General features: G+C 33.6%; 1 protein-coding gene across 2 annotated transcripts in view; it reads left to right on the forward strand.

Annotated features, from left to right (window-relative positions):
* LOC115887197 (nuclear receptor-binding protein homolog) overlaps positions 1 to 16,523 on the forward strand; it is a 139,782-nt gene that overhangs the window by 116,399 nt on the left and 6,860 nt on the right. For both annotated transcript variants that reach the window (XM_030906549.1, XM_030906550.1), the window contains exon 8: positions 14,670 to 14,856. In XM_030906549.1, coding sequence (XP_030762409.1) covers positions 14,670 to 14,856 — 187 coding nt within the window. The remainder of the gene's footprint in view (positions 1 to 14,669; positions 14,857 to 16,523) is intronic.

The raw sequence follows: 16,523 nt of genomic DNA on the forward strand, positions 1-16,523 counted from the left end.
TGTTAATATCAAATTTATATATTATACATTTACATATGTAACTTTTCTGGACTATATAAATATGTAATAAAAACACTGGCAATAATATAAAAAAATGTTTCTCAGTACATTTTTCTCGTGTAATAAACTACTGATAAATTGAATATAGGTTAGTAACAGCTTGATTTTTGTACCGATGCACTTTACAATAAACAGGTTCATCTACTTTATCTGCATCCTTATCGTCTAGGACTGACATTAATCTTTTTTGCTCTCAAATATATGGTAATTATTTAAAATTGAAGGGTACAGGGAAAAACTTGATAAGCGCCAATTTCTTAAGAGTGCATTTCCGAAAAAGTAGCAAAATAAGCGTTCGGCATTTAACGTTTTATGTAAAACTGGCCAGGTATTTTTACACATATGAAGAAGGAAATTAAAGATAAAGTATTATACTATATCCGTATAGTAGCACATTTTTAAACAACTTCTTTGTTTTTAAGATTTTGATGGCCAAACATCAACAAAATATTCCTTGTTTGGACGAAAAAAAATTTCTCGAAAATAAAGACATAATTTAAAATTCCATTACATTACGGAAATAGATAGAAGTTTTGTCATTACAGTGACATATAATTTATATGGTTTTGTAACAAATTGCTCGGTATTTTATGGCAAATGCTGAATCTCTGCAAACCTTAATCAAGCCTTAATCCAAGCACGTGTGTTTGGAATTTTGCGTGTGGCTTAACAAGACAGGATCGAGCTAATCCTTAAGGATGATTCACGGTACACCGGACCGTGTCCGAGCCGGGCACGTTCCGTAAAGTAGACACCGAGCCACGTCCGATCCTTCTGTATATACTACACCGAGTTGATAACGGGGTTCGTATTAGTTCTAAGTATATTAGAAAACACAGCCCCATAGACACACGAAGATTTAATACGAACAATGCCAAAATTCTCGCAGTTGGAATTGGTACCAATAGCAGTTGATTAATAAAGAACAACACCTGCAGAGGAAACACCTGCTCAAAGGAAAAGATGAAGGACCTATCTTCTTCATTACATCCTTTCATTGTCCAGTTTTACGCCTGTCGTCAAATACTGCTGTAAGATTCACTAATACTTACTACAGACATGATAAAAAGTGTACTTTGTTTATATCATGACTGCAGATTGCAGTCGGGGCACCGGGAAAAGTACATTCATGCCTTCCGCAACGTGGCGGGAACGGACCGGATCCGAGGAAAAAAATGTACGCCGCCATTTCTGGGACGGGGCACGGACGAGTTCCGGCGAAGCTCGGATCGTGCTCGGCTTAGCATGAATGCATAAGTATAAATAACATTTGACAATGTTTGGCCGTGTCTTCACCGACGCACGGCTCGGGCCCGTCACGGTATGGCGTGAATCATCCTTTAGGCAGATTTCTGGAATATAATATATATTTCCTTTGACCTCACACCCGCTTTACCCGACCCCTGAAAGCGACCCGAAAGTACAGCGAAATAGACTCTTAATAAAAATGTATAAACTCTGCAGGGCAATAAGTTGTTAAATCCTATATACAGGGTGTTTCAAAACAAATGCGAAAAACTTCAGGGGGTGATTCCTGGTTCAAAATAAAGGGTAGTTTGCTTTATAAACGTTGGGTCAAAAGTCAACCATTAGGGAGATATCGCGGTACAAAGATGGCGGAAAAATAATGTTTTTATTTTTTATCTTGAAAACAAAAAGAGATAGACTAATGAAATTTTATGGAAGCATTACTGTTATGAAAACACACTTTCTGGTAATTTTTTCACTTTTTTAAAATGAGTGGAAGGGGTTGAAATAAACTACCCCTATCATTCTTGTTAACGAAATTTAAAGAAAAATCTTATCAAACACATGCAAAAAATTAATTTGGATAGTTTAGTTTGTTTAGAAACTTTTTTATCTCTTGTGTTTTTTTGATAAAATTCACTGATTTGAAATTAAAAAATAAAATGTAAAGCATTACATGTCAGGACAAAAAAAAAATTAGATTAAGAATCTAGTGATAATAACGATAATAATAATCATCTAGATAATAACCTATTGCAGTAGAGTAATGTCAAATAAAATAATATTAGAAACATCCTAAAAAGTAACAGCGGCCGACTAGATTTTTTCCTAAAAAAATTACGGCAGCCCACTAGATTCTTTATCAGAAAATATTTTTTGTCCTGACATGTAATGCTTTACATTTTATTTTTTAATTTCAAATCGGTGAGTTTTATCAAAAAAATACAAGAGATAAAAAAGTTTCTAAACAAACTAAACTACCCAAATTAATTTTTTGCATGTGTTTGATAAGATTTTTCTTTAAATTTCGTTAACAAGAATGATAGGGGTAGTTTATTTCAACCCCTTCCATTCATTTTAAAAAATTTAAAAAATTACCAGAAAGGGTGTTTTGATAACAGCAATGCTTCCATAAAATTTCATTAGTCTATCTCTTTTCGTTTTCAAGATAAAAAATAAGAACATTATTTTTCCGCCATATTTGTACCGCGGTATCTCCCTAATGGTTGACTTTTGACCCAACGTTTATGAAGCAAACTACCCTTTATTTTGAACAAGGAATCACCCCCTGAAGTTTTTCGTATTTGTTTTGAAACACCCTGTATATACCTAGTAAAATCAGTAAAATATCTCTCCTGTAAACTCAGTAAAATGGCGCTTATCATGTTTTTCCCTGGATCCTTCAAATTTAATTTTTTTACAGCTTCAAAGAATTGTAAACATCAGTATGTATTATCAGGCGTTAGGCATGTGTCTTAGCGCCCCTCCTATTCAATATATTCATGGCAGCGCTCTCCATTATAGTAGACAGCAAACTGCAGGAGAGAGGTTTGGGCATTAGGTACAGATACGACGGCGGTCTGTTCAACATAAAAAGACTCAGGACAAAAACACGTACAAAATTCATCACTCCAATACGCTGATGACTGTGCTCTAGTTGCAAATACGTTACAGCAATTGCAAGAAATGATGAACACATATACATTATGAGGCTTTGGGACTTAAGCTCAACATCGATAAAACTAAAATCATGTGCACTCCCCCGGAAGATCACAACAATGCTATAAAAATCGGAGAAGAGCTATTGGAATATGTAGCGGAATTCGATTACCTCGGCAGTTTGATTTCGGAAAAGGCCAATATCGACTCTGAAATTCAGCACAGGATTAGCAGCGCTTCAAGAGCATTCTGGAAATTAAAAGACAGGGTTTTCTACAATCATGACTTGAGCACAAAAACGAAACTTGCAGTGTACCGAGCAATAATAATTCCCACCATGTTATATGGAAGCGAAACCTGGGTGCCGTACCGCCGACACACGAACGCTTTAAACAAGTTGCAACAGAGACATCTTAGACAACTCTTAAGAATAAAATGGTTCCATCATGTCTCAAACGTATCGGTCCTTGAAAAGGCTAACTGCAAGAGTATTGAAGTCATGGTTACAAGGTCCCGCTTAAGATGGACTGGTCACGTATGCAGAATGCAAGAAAACCGCATACCAAAATCTCTGGTTTACGGTGAGCTTGTAGACGGTAAGAGGAGGGCGGATGGACAACTCAAAAGGTTCAAGGATATTTTCCACGAAAACTTAAAGGGAATTAACAAGCAGAATGAGTGGGAAGAGGCAGCTCACAATAGAACGGAATGGAGAAGAATTGTAAACTCAGTTAACAGCGACAACCAAAAAGTAAAGAGGCCACAAAGCAATGGTATTTTTGAATGTCCGGAGTGCGGTAGACAGATAACATCACGTATCGGGCTTTTCAGTCACAGAAAAGCTCATGAAAGAAAACGCCTTGCGTGACCATCTTCTGATGCGTGTCAAATACTCGTCAGCGAGTAGTAGTGGACATCAGTATATGGTTTTAATTTCAAAAATCTTTTAGTTACATAAAACGAGTTAAAAAACACATTCACCTGGACAAAAAAAGTCATTAATAATTATATAGATCAAATGAAAGATTTGGCATGACCATCATTTAGGTCGATTATTGAGGACAATTTTCTTTTAGTTCAACTCAAAAATAGTTTTTTCGTTCGTAAATAATTACTTAAAAATATAAAATACGTTTCAAAAAACGCTAAAATGTAACGGGTGATCAAATTATAGTAAACTTAACCTTAAGCGACACTGAATGAAAAGAATTCTGTCTTGCATAAATCGCGCACTTTGTGAATATACCACCCTGGTTACATCATTTGCGTGGTCTGTATTTTACTGCAGCATACAGTGTTGCCGGTTTTTACGTTTGTATGAAAATCTGTGTAGAAAAATATAAACTATTTTAAAAACTTAAAAAAACCTGAAATGAAGATAATATATCTAAGCTAAACAGAATCTATTACAGCTGTAGTAAAACGAGTAACTAATTGTGAAAAATAAAGTTCCAACACTAGATGCAACATTTTTCATAAACGCCTACTTGTGCCGTTTGAAATTTTGATGCAAAATCTGGCAACAGCGTAGAAGACATGTACAGCGTAGAAGAAATGTATCAAACCCTCGTCTTTTGACAGGACATCTGTCAGCTCAGTTCTATTTGGGAAAGCAATTCTACAACCCCAACGGAGGAACTATGCTCCCATCCTATCAAGAACCTGCACAAGCACAGGGATACATGGATGCATACATAGAAAAAGAGACAAACATATAGGCTTTATAGGTCTCATTGTTTCCGGCATATGATGGTCCCTTAATATTAGGGAAAAAACCTACTAGCTGTCTAACGATTAGCCAGGTATATAGTTGTGAGCCAAAAACAGTTAAACTAAAATTATAAATATTTTTCGAGGAATTTTACAGTATTTTAAAGTCTATATAAACAGAAAAGTCTGTGTCATGAGGAAAAGTAATGCAGACGTTTATTAGTTTAGAAAATAGTCATTATTTTATTGGCACCGGATTTTGTTTTTGTGTCTCTTCAAAGAGACACCAGGGCATAGAAATATAAATTAAAATATAACATCTGTTACCGTTCCTATAACTTCCATTTTTAATAACACGTTTCTTAAAAACTACCTTAATACTACATACACATACATTGTGTTGCGATACTTTAAGCAACCTTGCAAACCTTGCAGTCAAAAATTGTTCTTTTTAGAGTGCTTGTAGATGCCGAAGCAGTTTAACAGCCGTTGCAAAAAACTCATCGCAACTTTATTAGAATCTTTTGAACGGGACAGCGGTAATAATGGCCCTTTATGTCCCATAAGTAGCTGAGTTTTGTTAATGTGAATAATAACTGTTTATATATTTATAGTTCATTGGTTTTTGTTTTTTAAAATATTTTGATTAAAGGAAAATATGTAAAAGTGGACAACGCTGTACCGGTGAAGCTTAATCACGTATGATCTATAGGAGTGAATCGCTATGGCAATCTTGTTAGTAGGAGAGAACAAAATGTGAAAGTGTTTATTACATAACCAATGAAGTTACGACGATATATTTCATGTACTTGGGATACGACGATATATTTCATGTACTTGGGAAAATACTTGCTCTTCATTCTTTATTCAATACATCTTATATTGTACTGGGCTTATTGATTGACTGTACTCTTCGTCCACACGAAAATCGGCACCCAAAGCTGGACCTTACCGACCCTGGATACTTATTTTAACAAATAAGTTAACTAGTTTTTTTTTCTATTTATACTTGGATTATACAAACCAAGTCACTGTTATTTGTTTCAGATCACAGCCCTTATGTTGTAAATAATTTTAATTTTAAGGGAAAAAAAGAATAAAAATATCAAAACAACTATTCAACATACTTATAGAATATTAATTGAAATATAATTTACCATGTTTATTACTATTAAAAACATAAAAATAACTACTTGGAAAACACTAAATAAAGCACTTGCGTCTAGCTATGCGTTGACGTCATTTAAATAAAATGACAGTTATTAAAAATAAGCGTCAGCTAATGACTCTGAGGAGAATTAAGGGACTACAGGGTGAACAAAAATATTTATGGTATGTTCAAAGGACTGAAATATACATGAAAGTTTTATCTGTCATATTAATTCACAGACATTATGTTGAAAAGAAATGGTTGCAATTTTGAGCAGCCAAAAATACCACCAAGAAAATTAATTTAAGGTTAGTTTATCAGAAATCATAAAGATATAATATAAAAATAAGCAGTGTTCACAAGAGTTGAAGGTACGTAAGATATACAAAGCCGATGTAAACAAAAAAGTGCTACTTATTTATTTAAGAAAATTAAAACGAGAAGGAGATCAAATAATAGTCGTCAATGACAAAGATGATATGCAATATGTTCTAAGAAAACTTATTGAAGAATACGGAGAATGGGGTTTGACAGTGTGTTATTAACATAGACAAAACAGAATATCTATGTATAGGCGCACAAGAAGGAAATTTGAACTTGGACAACGGTTAAGAAATTATTCAGTGTCAAGAGTATATTATACTCTCTATTATATACCTCGGAATTACATTTGATAAGACTGGAACTGATGGCAGAGAAATAGAGAAAAGGATTATCAACGCGAAAAAAATAATCGGATGTCTAAATGGAATCTTTTGGGGCAAATCAATAACAAAGCGAAGTAAATTCAATATATATGAGACCATGGTAAAGAGTAGCCTCCTAAGAGAACCTCATATGGAGCAGAAACATGGAGAATAACTGAGAAATACAATAAGAGGATAGAGGCTGTAGGATGTTGGATGCCGTTCGAAGATCAATGGGAATTTCCAGACAACAACGAATAAGAAATAATACCATAAAACAACAAATGGATATAGATGACACAGTAATACAGGATATAGAGAGAAAGCAGCTGATCTGGTACGGACATGTAGAGTGAATGAACAATACAAGATAGCCCAAGAAAATAATCAATTGGCAACCAAAGAGCAGAAGAAAACAGGGAAGGCCGAAACTGGAATGGCAAAAAGCGTACACAAAGCGATGAGTGAAAGAAACCAGTCAACAGAGGATTGTACGAATAAAATAGGCTAGAAATTGGGTATCGGACAACGTAGAAAAACGTTTTAAGCTGACTAAATATATATATATATATCAAGGAAAATCTTCGATTTTTCTTCTTGGTAAGTCCTGAGAAATTTCTTCGAGTATCTTAGACCGTTGCACAGTGGTTGCCAGATAGGACATTACTTAGAAATATTAATTTCAAAATGTTTGCATGAAACTGTTGCTAATACTTTTCTTATATTCCCCTGTAAACGATACATAATAAATAACAAAATCAAGTAAGCCTAGTGTAGCGCTTTTTTTATTAGAAATGTCACATTTTTGCTACTGGTATCAAGCTGACATAAACAGTTTTCAGATAACGCCAATTAATTACTTATTTTATTAAAATTGATAAAAGCTGTTGCTTTTTCTGTAATGGACGTTCGAAAAGAAGGTAAAAAGAACTGTTTTTTCTTTTTTGCACTTAATTAAACCTAAGTAATATTAGTTTATGGCAATTTATTTGAAGGCAACAAAAATAATATTTTTACATTTTTGCTGGTCACTCTTTAAGACTTTTAACTACGTTCCCTTTCAAATCCTCTTAAACGGCATGAAAATACTTGTTGCTTAAAGTATATTGCATATAAATTAATTGCCACTGGCTGCCGCGAATTGCCGCCGGATCTTATACCGGGTGGTTAAAGATTGACTTTTTGTCTTAAAATAAAAGTAACTTATTTTTTCCTCTTCGTGTCAACTTATTTCGTGGACACACTGTATATCAATTGACAATAAAATTGTATTTATAAAATGAAACAACTGTCTCTTTTATTTTTTCAACATCTAAAATAAATTTGACCTCTTCAATATGAAAAAACATGTACATATGTGCAAACATAATCTGTATACCTTTCCGAATAGTTAGAACTTAAAATGCAAATCACACGAACTGGGCCCAATGTTTTTAATACGTATTACATTAAGTTTTTTATATACATTTATTTAGCATTTGTTATCAATTTCTATTAAAAAAGTTGTAGTCAAGCTATATCTAGATATCGAACAGTTATGACCGCACAGCTAATTAAGGGGAACCACTGTGCGTTGGATGATTCCCATTCCAGGTTAAGGATGGAGCCTTCCAGGTTCTTGAGTTCTGCTTTAAGTCAGTTTTCACGTGGGAAGCAGAACGGTATTACCTTCTATCCCTTGATGGGCTGGCAACCAGAGTAGGAGAACTTTATTTTTTGTCTAATTTGTTCAGCTTCTTTAGACATTCGAATTGATGTTCACTGACTTGATCACTCTTTAGACTCCTTGACTATCGGATAAGATGACTATTTCTTATTTCCGATAGCTTATAAGATTACGGTAACGAAATGAGGTGATCTAATGATTTAATCTTACAAAAAAATGCTGCCTGTTCACATGAAGGGGTTTGAAATTTATCAGACCTGCATCAGACCAATAATGACATATGGCATAGAAATCCCAGAGGAAACAAACAAGACCAAAAGCATGTTAAGAGTCGCCGAAATGAAGAACCTAAGAACCACAATGGGGAAGACTTGAAGGGACAGAATTAGAAACAAACATCAGACAACAATGTGGAATACAGGACGTAGTGAGATGGGGTAGGCAAAGAAATAGACAATGGTTCGCACAGGTAAAACGCATGGAAGAAAACAGGCTACCACGCATCATGAAGGGAAACCCATGGGTAAGAGACAGCCGGGAAGACCTCCAAAAAGATGGAAAGACAGTTGGCAGTCCATCTCCCAAGAACTCCTACAGAGGCACTCTTAAAATTAACAGAAAAAAAATTGAAAAAAAATTTTGGTTTCGTATTTCTAAATAACGAATCTCCCTGTATATATAACATTCGTTTCATCTCATTCTGTCCCACAACACTCCGTCTCACACATCGCAATTGACGTCACGAGATAAGATAAGTCGCGGTCCAATAAATAGTGCGCTAATCGACAGTCAGGTGGTGTTTTTGCCGAGCCTGGCGGTCTAGCAAGTCGATTCCGCTCATTTAGTGCGTCATTTCAAATTTTTCAACATCCAATTTTCGATAGGTTGTTCGCGGCCGCTTTGTTGTTTTTTCGACCGAAGTTCTCTACCGGTTTAAAAATAGATTTCGAGCTATTTTCGGTGCACTCTGTAGGTGACTTTTAAGCGGATATTTATTTTTTTCGAAAAATTATAAGGAAATAAGCTTGGTGGGCCGCAGTCATGATTGTGTGCGATAACTTGTTGGCATCGGCCGCTTCGTCGACTCTGCAGCTTCAATTGAAGTTGTTAGCATTGTAAGTACCTTTATTTTTTCTGTTTTCTTTGTTATATTGGGGTTTTGAGACTAAAAATCCTAAGCTGCACATTTTATGCTCCAATTTTAGTTATTCTAAAGTGAAAAATTCATTCAACTGTGCCACAGCAATTCTGCTTTGTCTTTTTTCAAACCGTTGGTATTCTACCTAACTCTTGGTTGGCAAATATACAGGTTGTTCCTTAATGGCATGCTAATAGATAAAGGGGTATTTCTTGGATTCTTTTTAAGTAAAAACCATGTTTTTAGAAATGAATGAAAATTTTGATTTTGAATGAAAACTTCATTTCCAAGCTACTCTGGCGGCTTTTTTTTCGATCGTATGGTATTTTTTTAACCTAAAAGCATACCGCTGATTTTATGCGAAAAGTTTTCCTCGAATAATTAGCAGAGGAGTGCTAAATATTTTTAGCAGCTTCATAATTATCATATGCTTGATATCCTTTGGTGATGAGTGCAGGATCGGAATTCTATAAACTCAGGGAATAAAATAATATTGATATAGAATATTGATATATAGTCGTTAACAAGAACATTTAAAATTCAGACTATGTGCCGATTACGATGCTGTTAATATTAATAAAAAAAATGTGGGTATACAGGGTGGCGTCTCTTATACGACGCGGATGCTCCCAGGAGAATGATACTTTATATCTATTGTTGGTTGATTGAAAGCATTTTATAAAAATATAAAGAGTTCTACAGTTTTACAAGCTGTCCCCAATAAAGTTACGCATCAAAGTTGTTTTTTTTTGTAATGGAACACCCTATATATTAATTGATTTTTCCCTTCTAGGGAAAAGTTAAATGTGAGTTTCATTAAAGAAACATAATATGGCAAAAATGTAACGTTTTTGTCATATTAAACATTTTGTGAAAATGAAGAATAAATTTTAAATTTCAATAACAAGTACCGAATTTCTAATTTACTCTGTATAGCCTTATATTTACTTAAAATGACCACTGTATGTTAAATCAAATTAAAATTTGACCGGAAAAGTTATACAGGATTAGAGAAAATTAGTATTGAATATTGGTCACTTTTAAAAGCAAGTTACTCCTTTATTTTAAATGGAACACTTGGTATATTATTTCGATATTCAATGGAGAATTCATGTATCTTCAAAATATTATTATGGTTGCCCACCCTTTTGACAAAGATTTTCCTAGATATTTTTATTTTTATAATTTTGAGTCAGTAGATGTTTATTATTTGATAAAAATATAGATGGCTGGTGATATACCTTTCGTTAATTTAACAAAAATTAAATGACTTAGAGTAAAATATTCAACGGTAACAAAAAGATACACGCTTAAAACCTATTTTAATTATTACAGAATTAAAACTAGATATAAACGTATAATTATGTGACAAAAATTAGCTAGATGAAATAAATTTGCCAAAATGCTTCCTTTCCTGTACACTACATAAAATGATGCCCTTTTCAAAAGATCTTTTCATGTTAAGATGCATATATATGTAAAGTTCTACTTCGAAAAGCAGCCACAATCATTTCTCTCATGTCGTCGGACATATTCTGACGTTGCCATTTCATCTTGTAGCTGTGTAACAAAACGTGGAATTATTTTTTTAGTTAGCGGCAACATTACAAAATGTAAAGAAATGTTTTAGAACTCTTCTATGTTTACTGATCTTTCTGTAAATTGACTAATCCAAAGTTTATGTATGATTAATACTTTCTTTTATGACTTGAGAATTTATTTTTCTGTCTTTTATTAGCGAATGCGGTTAATGAGATATGTTTCACTTTGTATACCCACCACTGATGTCACCGTCAAATTATTTATAGATTTTTTTAGACACATGTATTTTGGCTTATTCACCACCGAAAAATTTCGATACGAATGAGAAATATTTTTATTTTGATCGCAAGGAGGATGAAAATAAGATATGCAAAGGTCGGTGCTTTAACCTAAGGTTTATTTTAAAACCCTGAAGGCCGATTTTTCGTAAATATAGTGTAAACAACATTGCCACTTGAGGGATTTGATTCTCTGAGTGACATCTATTACCTGAGTCTTTTGTCGTATCCATTCTATTCCTTAAACGGTTTTTCTTGGTTATTCCCAGCATAATTTCGTTCCATTGAGCGTTGTGCGACCTGCAGTTTCCTTATAGTGTCCGTTTTAAGTGTCCTGGATTGCATGCATAGGTCATGACTGGTAGTACACATTGGTCGAATAATAATATTATTTTTAGAAAGAATTTGCTGATAAGTAAAATTGTTTATTTTTATCGGAACATAAATGAAGAAACTTTTGCTATTATTACTATAAATTCAATAGTGCTTGTGTGAGAAAATTAGTATTTTGTCAGTATTTTTGTAGTTTGTCTTCAAAATGCCTCGTGGTATTAATTTATCAAATCAGGTAAAACAACTGATTATTATAAAATACCAGGAGGGAGTCAAGCAAGTTGATATTGCAAGTCAGTTAAAATTAAATAAAAGTGTTGTTTGCAAACAAATAAAACTGTACCAAGAGGATCAATTGAAAGTAAACCTAAACCAGGACGGCCCAGAAAAAGTGGAGCTGCCACCGATAAATTAATAAGGTGTTTTTTGAAAAATCAATTTTTTACTGCGGTCGGTATAAAAAAGGAAAATCCACATGTTTCAATTTCTGTGAGGACTATTAGAAGACGCCTAATTGAAGGGTAGCTACACGCCAGACGCCCTGCCAAAAAGCCTTTTATTTCAAAAAAAAAAATCGACGGTCTCGTTTGGATTTTGCCACAGAACATTTAAATTGGACTAAATTGAAAGCAAATTTAACATGTTCGGCTCCGATGGTATGAAGTGGGTAAGGCGTCCTAATAACGAAAGATACAATCCTAAATATACTACGCTAAATATCAAACATGGGGGTGGCAACGTGCTTGTGTGGGGGTGCTTCTCTGGCCATGGGATGGGACCACTAAGAAGAATAGAAGGAGTTATGGATTGGTATCAGTATCTGGACATTTTAAGAAATACAATGTTGCCATTTGCTGAGGAATCGTTACCTCTTGTTTGGAAGTTTCAGCATGACAACGATCCAAGGCATACTGCAAAAATCGTTAAAGAATTTGTTGAAGCAGAATAAGTGCCTGTTATAAAATGGCCAGCGCAGAGCCCGGATTTGAGCCCCATAGAAAATATGTGGGAGCAACTAGAACGCGAAGTCAGGCAGAAACACCCGGAAGAAATTTACAAATAAAGATCAATTATTTGCTGGAAATATTATTTATTTTATACAATAAAAACAATTATTTAAGTTTTTTGTGTGCATTATTTAATGTAACTATTAGCAAGCATGCCAATAAAAAATCTAATGAAGGATTATTATACACAATAGCAAGTAAGAAAGAAATCATAAAAGTTTCTCCACTTTTGGCCGGCACTGTATACAGTGTGTTTCAAAACAAGTGCGAAAAACTTTAGGGGGTGATTCCTTGTTCAAAATAAAGGGTAGTTTGCTTTATAAACGTTGGGTCAAAAGTTAACCATTAGGGAGATATCGCGGTACAAAGATGGCGGAAAAATAATGTTTTTATTTTTTATCTTGAAAACGAAAAGAGATAGACTAATGAAATTTTATGGAAGCATTACTGCTATGAAAACACACTTTCAGGTATTTTTTACTTTTTTAAATGAGTGGAAGGGGTTGAAATAAACTACCCCTATCATTCTTGTAAACGAAATTTAAAGAAAAATCTTATCAAACACATGCAAATGCTTTAATATGGATAGTTTAGTTTGTTTAGAAACTTTTTTACCTCTTGTGTTTTTTTGATAAAACTCACCGATTGGAAATTAAAAAATAAAATGAAAAGCATTACATGTCAGGACAAAAAACATTTTTAGATTAAGAATCTAGTGATAATAACGATAATAATAATCATCTAGATAATAACGTATTGCAGTAGAGTAATGTCAAATAAAATAATATTAGGAACATCCTAAAAAGTAACAGCGGCCGACTAGATTTTTTCGAAAAATGACAGCAGCCCACTAGATTCTTTATCAGAAAATGTTTTTTGTCCTGACATGTAATGCTTTACATTTTATTTTTTAATTTCAAATCGGTGAGTTTTATCAAAAAATACAAGAGATAAAAAAAAGTTTCTAAACAAACTAAACTATCAAAATTAATTTTTTGCCCGTGTTTGATAAGATTTTTCTTTAAATTCCGTTAACAAGAATGATAGGGGTAGTTTATTTCAACTCCTTCCACTCATTTTAAAAAAGTGAAAAAATTACTAGAAAGTGTGTTTTCATAACAGTAATGCTTCCATAAAATTTTATTAGTCTATCTCTTTTCGTTTTCAAGATAAAAAATAAAAACATTATTTTTCCGCCATATTTGTACTGCAATATCTCCCTAACGGTTGACTTTTGACCCAACGTTTATGAAGCAAACTACCCTTTATTTTGAACAAGGAATCACCCCCTGAAGTTTTTCGCATTTGTTTTGAAACACCCTGTATATTCTTCTGTTATTTATTAGAATGTCTTTTCTGTCTACTAGTTCGTTGTACATTACTTTAGTTTTTGCTAAATTCATTTTGAGACCTACTTTATTGCTGGCTGTATTTAGTTCTTTGATTTGTGCCTGTAATTCTTCAGGACTATTGGCGATTAGGACTATGTCATCAGCGAATCTTATATGGTTATAAGATATTCTCCATCTATTTTTAATCCTTTGTTGGTTCAGTACAGTTGACGGAAGATTTCTTCTACTGTTGCTGTAAACAGCTTTGGGGATATCTCAAAGGAGGACAGAGAGTGCTAGATATATTAGTTCTTTTTTTCAAAGTAATAAACTTCTATACATTACTAATATAATTAATTAAATATTTGTTGCGATTGAATTACATCCATATAGACGAGTGGCGGAATTTTGGCTTTTTTATATCGCAATTTGTAAACAGCGCTTATTTGTAAACAACGACCGTTTTTAGAGAGGTATTTTAGATAACAATCGATATTTAGAAATTTTTAGACACCCTGGAAATACTACCACCGAGCATGTCATTGTAGCAACTTGCAACTGCGTTAATACGCCTGGCGACGACCGCTTCATACTCTTTCAGATATTTAGCAATAAAATAAAGAAATCTGTTATTTTTAAGCTGTTATTTTAAGCTGTTTTTTATAAATAACTATAACAGTTTCAACTGTTATCTAAAAATAACAGTTTTGCCCATCGCTACTTTATAGAGAGCCACTGGAAATTTAAAAAAAACTCCAGTGGCGCAGTTAAAATTATATTGTCTCGTACATTATCTCGAAATAATTTATGAATAATTAAATTAATATGAAAATAATCGTTTTTTCTTGTTTTTTTTTCCAGAAACGGTATCTATCCACTGACGGCTTTCAGTGCCAAACAGGCTCCACTGGTCCGATCCAGGGCCATATCACCGGAAATGGCGGAATCTGTCAAGTCCGTCACCCCGGAACCGACTGATGTAGAAAATAGGAAAATAGTTAATATGATGTGTGATGTTAAGTCCAAAGAAGAAAGCTGTGATTTATTGGTAAGGCGTACTGTTACATATTATTTAATTTTGTCCTTTACTCCTACGTGGAGCATAGGGCTTCAATAAACGCTCTCCAGCGGGTTCGGTTGTTGGCAATTGATTTGACATCTCGCCATGACCGGTTTACTGCTTCGATCTCCTTTTTAAATGTCTTTTGTCATGTGTGTCTTGGACGACCAGTTCTTCTACTGCCTTGTGGATTCCATTCAATAGCTCTGCCAGCGATGTTGTTGCTGCTTCGCCTTAAAGTGTCCAAGCGATCCATCTCCATTTCCTAAGTTTGATCTCGTTATACACCTGCCTATGGTTGGTTAAGCTTCATAAATCCTTATTTCTGATAGTATTTGGCCAGAATATTCCTACAGTTTTTCGCAGACAGCGGTTCGGAGATGTAATTTTCTAAGTCTCTGCACCATACATCAACACTGACTTGACATTCGAATTGAAAATGAGACATGGTGGAACTATTTGATTCTTAAGAGTTGTCTAAGGTGTCTCTGTTGCAACTTGTTTAATGCGTTCATGTGCCGGCAGTACGGCAACCAGGTTTCGCTTCCATATAACATGGTGAGGATTATTATTGCTCGGTATACTGCAAGTTTCGTTTTTGTGCTCAAATCATGATGGTAGAAACCCCTGTCTTTTAATTTCCAGAATGCTCTTGAGGCGCCGATAATTCTGGGCTGAATTTTAGAGTCGATATCAGCCTTTTCCGAAATCAAATGTTAAATGTTAAATTATTATTGGACAAATTTTCACTAATAAGTAATTTTATACTATTTTTTACCTGTAGTAAATCAATTAATTAAAAAAATTGTCTGTAATTAATTAATTGTGTTTTTATTTTAAAGTGTATTACTGTTTGTCAAGAATCACTAGGCAAGTGAAAAAGTTTAAAATTACGAATTTTAATCTTGAAAATAACACTTGACAATAATAGTCAAAGTAAAAAAAAATTAATGAATTAATACCTAATCCGTCTAATAATCACTTTGTTAAAAAAGATTAAATTTTACTGATAAATTGACAGGTTATACATCGAATTTCGTTTCAAAATTATTATTATTTGAAAAAATGGGTGTATAATAATAATTTTATCAGATATTGTGAGAGAGATTTATTGGAACTATTTATGAAAAGGTTGTTTGCGAATATTGTTATCGCTATTTAGTTTACCTGCGTGACATCATGCTTGTGCAAACTGATATCTATTTTTAGATCGTGCATATATATTTTATGTATATACTTAAGTACCAAAATTGTCTCATCATTTGTTTTCAGCCTTAGTTTATGTAAAAATAATCTAGAAATATTGATCTAGGAAATACATAGTCAGTTTTATAGCAATACAGACAGTGAATAAATTTAAAAATATATATTTTTAATTATATGTTCTTTCATGTAATAGTCTTCTTGGTGTAGCCTCCCTCGCATAATACCCCAGTCAAAATAAACAAAAAAAGGGGGTTAAATAACAATAATTCGCATTTTTCGCACGAGTTTTTCAACTTTTGAAATTGCCATATCTCAGAAAAGGTGGTTCGTAAGAAAAAAGTATAAGAACCATTATTGTAGAAAATTTAATGGTCTACAAGATTTGGTTAAGGTATTTTGCTATAGCGCTTACCGTTTAGGAGAAAAAAGCAAAATAACATATTTTTGGC

Source organism: Sitophilus oryzae, unplaced genomic scaffold, assembly GCF_002938485.1.
Source record: "Sitophilus oryzae breed Bouriz unplaced genomic scaffold, Soryzae_2.0 scaffold_555_pilon_pilon, whole genome shotgun sequence".
Lineage (NCBI taxonomy): Eukaryota > Metazoa > Arthropoda > Insecta > Coleoptera > Curculionidae > Sitophilus > Sitophilus oryzae.